Source organism: Cebus imitator, unplaced genomic scaffold, assembly GCF_001604975.1.
Source record: "Cebus imitator isolate Cc_AM_T3 unplaced genomic scaffold, Cebus_imitator-1.0 Scaffold235, whole genome shotgun sequence".
Classification (NCBI taxonomy): Eukaryota; Metazoa; Chordata; class Mammalia; order Primates; family Cebidae; genus Cebus; species Cebus imitator.
This window is the reverse complement of record NW_016107550.1, coordinates 3,160,119-3,169,192: the sequence shown is the minus strand read 5'-3', so window position 1 is coordinate 3,169,192 and position 9,074 is coordinate 3,160,119. Positions and strand designations below refer to the sequence as shown.

Genomic DNA, 9,074 nt, shown 5'->3' with positions numbered 1-9,074 from the left:
AAAAAAAAAAAAAAAAAAGAAAGAAAATAAGCACAGGACCCGTCATCAGGCTCCAACAGCAAGTGCGGTGCCAAGTGCTTTCTCTGCAGTCCTTTTTCAGCCCTGGGCACCTCACAACGTGGGAGTGGAGGCTGGGAAAGGTGAGGCGCTCCCTGGCTGCTCTAGGACGAAAGCCTCCCCGTCCCACCTCCCACCTCTCATGTCCTTCCCCCTCTGGCATTTCTGCCTTCTACTGCACTGGACATCTTACTGATCTGTCTGTGCCCGGCCACCCACAGGCTCCATGAAGGCAAGACTTATCTCTTTCATTCACCGCTTCACCCCCAGAGCTGACAGCACTGACAGAACTCAGCACAGACACCCGCTGACTGAGCAGATGAGCTCACTGCTGTCCCACACCCATGGTGCAGGCTCGCCCTGCTCTGTGGATGGTAAACTGAGGTGCCGATGATGCGGTGACTGGCGTGCTCCATGCCACTCACTGCTGACTGGGCTGGGGGCCAGACCCACATGTGACACCCAAGCCCAGCTAGCTGGGAACTGTTTTGAGTGGGGTCCTGAGGTTACCTTAATAACTCTGGCCATTTCAAACAGGTCCTAGAGGCTGAGCAATGTAATCCACTCACAGCCCCACAGGGTCCCCTGGACACAGCCCCTGGTCCCTGCTCATGAGGACTATTCTGTGCCTTTCGTCTCTGCTAACCTCAAGCACTTGCTATGTGCCAGGTGCTGCCGATGCCTTTGGCATGTCTCGTCACCACACGCCCCATGACAGCCCTGTAAGGGGACTCATTGTGACCTGCTTCACAGTGGCAGAGGGCAAGGGGCCTTGCCAGCGTCTCAGGGCTGGGGACAGAGCTGGCCCAGGGCAAGTACCTGGAGTGGGGTGAAGGCCACGCTGGAGGCCGTGCCTGAGGAGCGGTCGCGGATGGTGGACTTCCCGCCATACACCACGCTCTGCTTCTGCAGGGTTCGCTGTGGGAAGGACAGGGAGGCTGTTATTTGGGCTCACCCTACCCTGCGTCCCTCGGTCCCTGGCCCCACCCAGGTCTGGCACATACTTGCAGCGTCTTGGAGATCCTGGCCTTGGTGGCCTCATTGACCTGTGTCTGCCGCACGCGCCCACTGCCCGACTTGCCCAGGTGGCCCAGGCTGAATCCCAGGTCCTCCTGGTAGGCGTCCTCCTCGATCTAGGGGGAAAGGGAGGCCCCTGCAGTCAGCGACGAGGCCCCGCCCTCCAGCCACTCAGGTACCCCCTCCACCAGCTAGAAGCCCCACGGTCAGCAGCTGGCTGGCCCCACGGGCACCTGCTCGGGTACCCACTCGGCCTGGCTGAGGCCTGGGGGCCCCTACAAGCCGGGGATGCTGGGGAGCCTGAAAGGGGCTGGGTCCTGGCGCTGCTCTGTAAGCTCAGAGTTGAGAGGCCTTCCTTATGCATGTGGGTTGGGGGTGTCAGGAACCAGAACAGGTTCCACAGGATGAGGTGGCCCCTGAGGTGGGTCTTCCAGGACCAAGGGGATGACACTGGGATAACGGAGGAGATGGGGCTCACAGAGGGAGGGGCCGTGCAGAGGGCAGGAGGAACCAGCCGAGGAGCCTGGGGTGATGGGAAGCAGCAGAGGCCCTAAGCTCGGGAGATGCAGGCTCTGGGGGTGACAAGGGTCACTCTGGGGCTGAACGGATAGAAACCAGAGTAGAGGCCGGGGACGAGCGAGGAGGCTGGGATCGTGCCCTAGACATGAGCCAGGGCCAAAGGACAGAGAGGAGGGAAGGCGGCAGGAGGCAGAGGGCGGTGGCGGCTGGCTGCCTGTGGCCATGAGTTCTCCTCATGGCTTCAGCGCTAGGGGCGTCTGACCTCTCCGAAGCTCATGCGGTTAGCCTGTTTCCGGATCTCCGTCAGTCCCAGCCGCTCCTTCATCTTGCGGTACCTGGGGACAGGTGAGCAGGCGGTGCCAGGGAGTCAGCTGGGAGGACGCCGGCCCCTCCCCTCCACGACCCCCATGCCTACCAGACCCCCAGGGGCCCTCACCTGCGGCCGCCTCGCTTCTTCCGCTGTCCATCCAGGGGCGCGGGCAGCGGTTTCACCTGCTTCACAGGCGGCGGCTCCTGCCACTTGTCGAATTTGCGCTCGATCTCGTCCTTGAGTTCGTAGCCCACCTAGGGAGGGTGAGAGCAAGGGGCGGGTCCTGCTGCTGCTCACGTGGGCTGCCCACCCAGGCCTCGTGTCCGCTGTCCGCCTGTCCACCCAAGCGGACTGCCCACCCCAGCCCTCCATCCTTGCTCCGGGGCCCTGGAGGATCTCATCAGCTCTCTGGGTTTTCAGGTCCGTCCACAACCTGATGCCCTCATCTCGGCTCAGACCCCTCCTCTGGGTTCTGTACCCAGTAGACAACTGTCTCCTTGACACTGGGATTGTTAACAGCCCTTCACATGTACCAGGGTCAAGCAGAATTCCTGCTCCTCCTCCCCAGCCTTCCACCCTCCACCTTCCTTCTCCTCGTGTAAGCAAACGGCAACTCCGAGAGCCGGGCAGCCGACTCCACTGTTCCTCTGCACACCGCAGATCCCAGGAGTTCTTTCAGAACGATCCCAAACTGGCCCCCCAGACCCTCCACTGCAGCCAGAGTTCTCCTCGGGGCGCACGAGGCTCCACCAGGGCCCCCCTCTCTCCTCCGGGGCTCCTGGCACTCCAGCCTCAGGGCCTCTGCACCGACCACTCCCTGTACTGGGAAGACTCTCCCCAGAGAGCCTTGCTCCCTGACTTCATTCAGGTCCGTGTTAAACCCTCACCTCCTCAGAGCTCTAGGGTCCTCGCTGACATTCCAGTTAAACCAGCACCTAATGTCTCCCCACCCCAATCACCTGCCTTTTTCTTCTTGATGTGTACGTAGCCCTGCCAGGTGCAGGACAGATGCCCCTGTGGACTGTCTCCCAACCCGGCCCCAATGAGAGTATCCACGCCATGGGACAGGGCTCTGTCTGCGTTACTCACAGCTGCATTCCCCACACCCAGACCAGGGTGAGACGGGGAGAGGGAAAGGAGGAGGGGAGATGGAACACCTGGCCGAGCCAGGCGGGGTGCTTGGCAAGCGACAGTTCACAAGACAGAAAACATGTCTCCTCTCCCAAGTACATCTACCAAGGAAGGCAGAAGGGAACTGAGTAATTACTTGAATAGTATCCCCTGTTGGAGGGCGGACAGATCCTGGTGCGGAAGGCAAACTATGCCCCCATCAACACACACATGCCCCAGGAGGTCCGTGTTCTAACTCCCAGAACCGTGAATGTCACCTCAGGGCAAAAGGGACGTGCAGACGTTAAGGAATTTAAGGAGTGTGAGCTGGGAAGACTATCCCGGACCATGTGAGCAGGCTCAATACAGCCACAAGGGCCCTTAAAATAGATGGGGGAAAGACAGAGGCAGAGACCTGAAGACAGAAGCAGGGTGAGAGAGGTCTGAGGATGCCGTGCAGCTGGCTCGCAGACAAAGGAGGGGCCACAAGTTAAGGAATGCTGGCGACCCCTAGCAGCTGGAAAAGGCAAGGAAACGATTCTCCCTTGAATCCCCCAGAAGGAACCCTCTGGGCTGATACCCTGACTTCAGCCCAATGAAACCCATTTTGGACTTCTGACCTACAGATGGTAAACCTGTGCTGGTTTTTTTTCAGATGGAGTCACGCTCTGTCACCTAGGCTGGAGTGCAATAGTGCAATCTCAGCTCATTGCAACCTCTGCCTCCTGGGTTCAAGTGATTCTCCTGCCTCAGCTTCTCGAGCAACTGGGATTACAGGTGTGCACCCCATGCCCAACTAATTCTTGTATCTATGATAGAGACAGGGTTTCACCATGTTGGCCAGGCTGGTCTCGAGCTCCTGACCTGTGATCTTCCTGCCTTGGCCTCCCAAAGTGCTGGGATTACAGGCATGAGCCAACTTGCCCAGCCAAACCTGTGCTGTTTTAAGCCAGTAGGTTTGTGCTACCTTCCTCTAGAAGCCCTAGGGAATGAACGCACTGGGGAAGGGGGCGCCTGACCCCGGGGAGAGTCAGCAGAAGCACCGCCTCTGCCCTGGTAGGACAGTGCTTGCTGGGGTGGGCTCTCTGCTGAGGGCTCTCCCCGCAGAGACACCCCAGGCCCAGAGGAAAGGCCGCCCGGCCGCCCCCACATTCCCCTCCTCACCTTCCCCTCCGTGCTCTCATGGAAACTGTCTACACGGGCTGCCAGCGTGCACTTGGCGGCCACCAGCCGGGCTGCTTTGCGCCGGAGATCCTGGAGCAATGGAAAACGGGGATGGAATCTGTGTGAGAGACAGACAGACAGACATAACTGCACAGCAACCGCGGGTGCTTCTCATCTGGCTCCACTGCGGGCTCTAGAGGTGTATGTTCTTAGCTCCCTCTTCACAGGAAGAGGGGATGAGGGCAGGGTGCAGAGCCACGTCTGGGCTGGTAAGTGGCAGAGTCAGGTAAGGACACTGGCTGGGAGCGCGCTCAGCCTGGATACCAGCTCTGTGCTAAGTGTGCCCCTTGGGCCATCTCATCAAATATTCAAACATCGGGCTGCTGTGATCATCGCACCCCCTTTTCAGATGTGGACACCAAGGCTCCAAGTCACATGGCTAGGGACACAGCCAGGAGGTGATGGAGCCAGGGTTCCAATCCAGACTGCAAACAGAGCCCCAGCTCTCAGCCACAGTGACGCAATGGCCGGCCCTGGCCTCCCTCACAGGCCTGTGATGTCTATGGCCTGTGCTTGGACTGATCTGGGATGGGCAGATGAGGCGGCAGAGGCCCTGCACCAGGCTCCCTGGGGCAGGTTTAATCCACAGCCTAGGGCTGTGAGGCAGTGGTGATGGCCTTGTGAGGTGGCTGGAGCCCTGAGCCTTCGGCCCACCAGTTCTGGGTTCTAAAGCCCACTCTCCCTCCTCCCAGGATGGGGTGACCCACCAGCACCCCTGGGTGTGTTCCAGTAGCAGTGCCTGATCTAAAGGGTCACAGAAAAGACCAAAAAAACAACCCCACACAGGGCAGGAGGGGAGCCTTGGCCATCGGTGCTGTTGTTCTCTGCATCCCCGAGGGAGGCCAGGCAGGGCACAGGGCCACTCGCCTGAGGCCACTTGCTACAGCTGGACAGAGCAGGATCTGGACCCAGGCCTGTCTGTCCCAGAGCCTGTCTTGCCTGTTCTTCTTCTTTTTTTTTTTTTTTTGAGATGGAGTCTTACTCTATCGCTCAGGATGGAATGCAGTGTGTGATCCTGGCTCACTGCAATCTCCACCTCCTGGGTTCAAGCCATTCTCCTGCCTCAGCATCCCAGGCAGCTGGGATTACAAGTATGTGCCACCACACCTGACTAATTTTGTAATATTTTTAGTAGAGACGACGAGGTTTCACCATGTTGGTTAGGCTGGTCTCAAACTCCTGATCTCCAGTAATCCATCCGCCTCTGCCTCCCAAAGTGCTGGGATTACAGGTGTGGGCCACAGTGCCAACATTTTTTTTTTTTTTTTTTTTAAGATGCAGTCTAGTTCCGTCACCCAGGCTGGAGTGCAGTGGCACAATGTCGGCTCACTGCAGCCTCCACCTCCCAGGTTCAAGTAATTCTCCTGCCTCAATCTTCCAAATAGCTGGGAATACAGGCTCCCGCCACCATACCCGGCTAATTTTTTTTTTTTTTTTTGAGACAGAGACTCACTCTGTCACCTAGACTGGAGTCTAGTGGTACGATCTCAGCTCACTGCAAACTCTGCCTCTCAGGTTCAAGCGATTCTCCTGCCTCCCAAGTAGCTGGGATTACAGGTACCCCACCACCAGGACTGGCTATTTTTTTTTTATTTTTAGGAGAGACGGGGTTTCACCATGTTGGCCAGGCTGGTCTTGAACTGCTGACCTCAGGTGATCCACCAGCCTCGGCCTCCCAAAGTGCTGGAATGACAGGAATGAGCCTCCGCGCCTGGCCTCCTGCTTGTGTTCTAGGTCTGTGTATGTGCTGCCAGGCATCAAAACTGGGAGGCTGATGTGTCCTGATGGCAGAGAGGACCTGGGAAGCTCCAGGGGTGCTGACCTCTCCTGCCCCTCCCGTGTGTCTCCCCGTGGCTGATGTTAACTGTTAGAAACTAAGTCCCCAGCACAGCAGCCCTCAGTGGGTTGTTTGTCTTTCTAGTGAACGGTAAAACCTGAGGGTGGTCATTGGAGCACTTGCACGCTAACCTGACGCTGCTTGTCTGAGCTAGGCCTGACTTGTAAGGGCTTCATCTGCATTGAGCCCTCATCCTAACTCATGAAGCAGGTGCTGTGCTCCCGTCTGATGGGGGAGACTGAGGCACAGGGCGCTCATGCCTCTTGCCCACGGTCACTGATGGGTGGGTGGCGCTGCCAGAGCCTGGGCACCGGAGCTGGTGGACTGCACAGCCCTGGCTCTCATGCCCCGTGCCACCCTGTTCCCGGCACCTGAGTGCTACTGTCAGATGGTGGGGGTGGCTGCTAGGCTGTCTGGGCACAGGGGAAAGTTCCAGGGGAGCCGGGGGCAGGCAATGACACTGTGGGCTCACCGGGGGCAGGGACTGCACGATGTCGCTGTGGTAGATGTAGCCGGTGTGGGGCAGCACCGAGGTGGACGAGAAGCCCGACAGCGTCTTGCGCTGGGCCCCGAGCAGCATGATGTTGCAGGCGGGCATCTTGGAGAGGTTGGTCAGGCCGCCAGCCACGCCTGCGGGGGAGGGAGGAGGGGGCAGTTAGAAGAAAGCGGAGAGGTGGGGGTGCATGAATTTGCCAGACGCTCGTCGTGTGCCGGGTGCCTTTACATGAGGCTCTGGTTGGACCCCTTGGTGGCCCTGTTAGGAGGGCAACCTGGCTCATTGCACGAGGGGCAGATGCAAAGGAGGCTGGGAGAGGGAGGGCAGCTGGTCTGGGGGTGCAGGGAGGAGGCACCAGACAGGAAGCCGACCACCTCGTTTGTGCTACACCACACCGCCCGGTTCCAGGGATGTCTGCGAACCATTTTCACCAAACCAGAAGCTCCCTGACAAGGCTTGGGTGTGGTCAGCTCTGGGTTTCCGGCAGAGGGGCAGGAGGAGGAGCTGTAGGTGAGTGTTTTTCCCATGGACAGGGCCTTGCTAGGGGCCAGGCTGGCTGACCTCTGTGATGTCCAGGGAGACCAGGTGCTGAGGCCCAGGTGCCAAAGCCCCACTCTGCAGAAAAGGGATGCAGCTTCCCAAGGCCATGGTGTCAGCAGACGCCTCCCCATCCCCGCCATGGGACCCAGCCCCGGGGCCTCACCCATGATCTTGGCAGCCGTGGACGCCCCGATGATGATGGACAGGTTGGGCGCTATGAAGGACATTCGGGACTCCACATACTCGTAGATGCGGTGCTTGGAGGCGTTCAGCTCCAGCGCCATGTCGCAGGCCTCCTCTAGCCGCTCCAGCTCCTCCTCCGACAGCTGCTGCCTGCAGGGGCAGGTGGGCCCAGCCTCCTGGGTCTCCTGCCTGCCTGGTGCCCAGCCCCCACCCTCTCAGTTTGTGTGTGTGTGTGTGTGTGTGTGTGTGTGTGTGCATGTGTGTGCACATCTGTGTATTTTCGGCCTAATCCCCAGTCCCACCCTCCCTCTCAGTTCTGTGTGTGTGTGTGTGTGTGTGCGCGCGCGTGCATGTGTGTGCACATCTGCGTGTGCAGCTTCGGCCTAATCCCCAGTCCTCTTAGCCCGGGCCCAGCGCCTCTCTCGCAGTGGACATACCCCTGGGTGGTGGAGGCAGTGACACTGACGACCATGATGGTGGCATTGGTGAGGATCTGCTGCAGGTTCTCATTGTTCTTGCACTTGTCCAGGCTGTTGCCCAGCTCCTGGGGGCGAGCAGAGAGACAGGGAGGCTTGGGCTCAGGAGGGCTGGAGAACCTCTTGCTCAGCACCTATTCAGGTCTTGTCTTGAGGACACCAGGAAAGTCACGGTCTCTACATTGAGGGTCTCTACACCAGGGGCCTCTCCTGCTTCTGCCACCTGAAGCATCCACACTGTCTGTCCTGCTTTGGCTGACCTGGAAACGGAGCCTGGGCAGAGTGGATCTGGGAGACGGAGGCCTCACAAGCCTCTGGCCCATGACAAGTGGGAGCACTGATCCGGTGGCCTCACTTCCCTGCAGGGGCTTCCCCCACCACCGTCCGGTGGGTAACCCCCAACATGGGCACCAAGGAAGGAGAGCTGTGCAAACCCCAGGCACAATTAGTGCCTGAAGAATATCTTAGTTTATAGTGTTATTATTCAGCTATTTCTTTTATATAATCCTGTGTATGTAATCATGTATTAGTTTATAGTCAGAACAATTAGTGCCTGAAGTATAACTTACTGCTTACATATATCTAGCTTATATAATCATACTTAGTACTTATATCTAGCATACTTAGTTCCATGTAATCTCTCTATGTAGTCATATAAATACTGCAGTCTATATAACCATACATATATATTCTATATAATCTTATAAATATTGAAGTCGGAGCTGTGCCGATACATTTAGTGCTGATTTATATAATCCTTCTATATAACCATATAGTAGTTTGTAGTAGGAGGACTGCCTAAAGCAGTCACAGAACAGAAGCAGTACATGGGAAAAACAGCGAGACCAGGACAAGAACCAAAGACCCAGCAGTGGCGTCCCTGCCTGAAAGGGCATACGATGTATGGCAGGCTTCGAGCAAGAGTCTCCTCCTGATAAAGGAGTTGTAGTACCTTGCATCCAGCTCCTGTGGAAAGCAGGCCTCAGGCCTGAGATCCCACAAATAACCGAGGGAGAAGAACCCCTCTGGTGTGACCGGGTCACAGCAGCTGTACACCCTGTCAGCCTTTTCTGGCTTCTGTGCTAGTGCAAATCATCCTCCCATAAAATAACTTAGAGAAGAGCACAAGTCTGTCAGCTCCCACTGCATTGGTTCATAGTACCTTTCTATAAGAATCCTTTGAAGTCTCCAGCCCCCAGATAAGAAGCGTTGCACCTAGGGGCCGGGCGCAGTGGCTCAAGCCTGTAATCCCAGCACTTTGGGAGGCCGAGGCGGGTGGATCACGAGGTCAAGAGATCAAGACCA

General features: G+C 57.7%; 1 protein-coding gene across 1 annotated transcript in view; it reads right to left on the bottom strand.

The window, feature by feature from the left end:
- The window catches only part of PRPF31 (pre-mRNA processing factor 31), a 17,648-nt gene that overhangs the window by 1,223 nt on the left and 7,351 nt on the right, over positions 1 to 9,074 (bottom strand). The window contains exons 6-13 of the mRNA XM_017497940.2: positions 7,731 to 7,837; positions 7,274 to 7,443; positions 6,547 to 6,704; positions 4,178 to 4,267; positions 2,030 to 2,157; positions 1,856 to 1,928; positions 1,062 to 1,190; positions 877 to 975 (exon numbers count right to left, since the gene is read on the bottom strand). Coding sequence (XP_017353429.1) covers positions 877 to 975; positions 1,062 to 1,190; positions 1,856 to 1,928; positions 2,030 to 2,157; positions 4,178 to 4,267; positions 6,547 to 6,704; positions 7,274 to 7,443; positions 7,731 to 7,837 — 954 coding nt within the window. The remainder of the gene's footprint in view (positions 1 to 876; positions 976 to 1,061; positions 1,191 to 1,855; positions 1,929 to 2,029; positions 2,158 to 4,177; positions 4,268 to 6,546; positions 6,705 to 7,273; positions 7,444 to 7,730; positions 7,838 to 9,074) is intronic.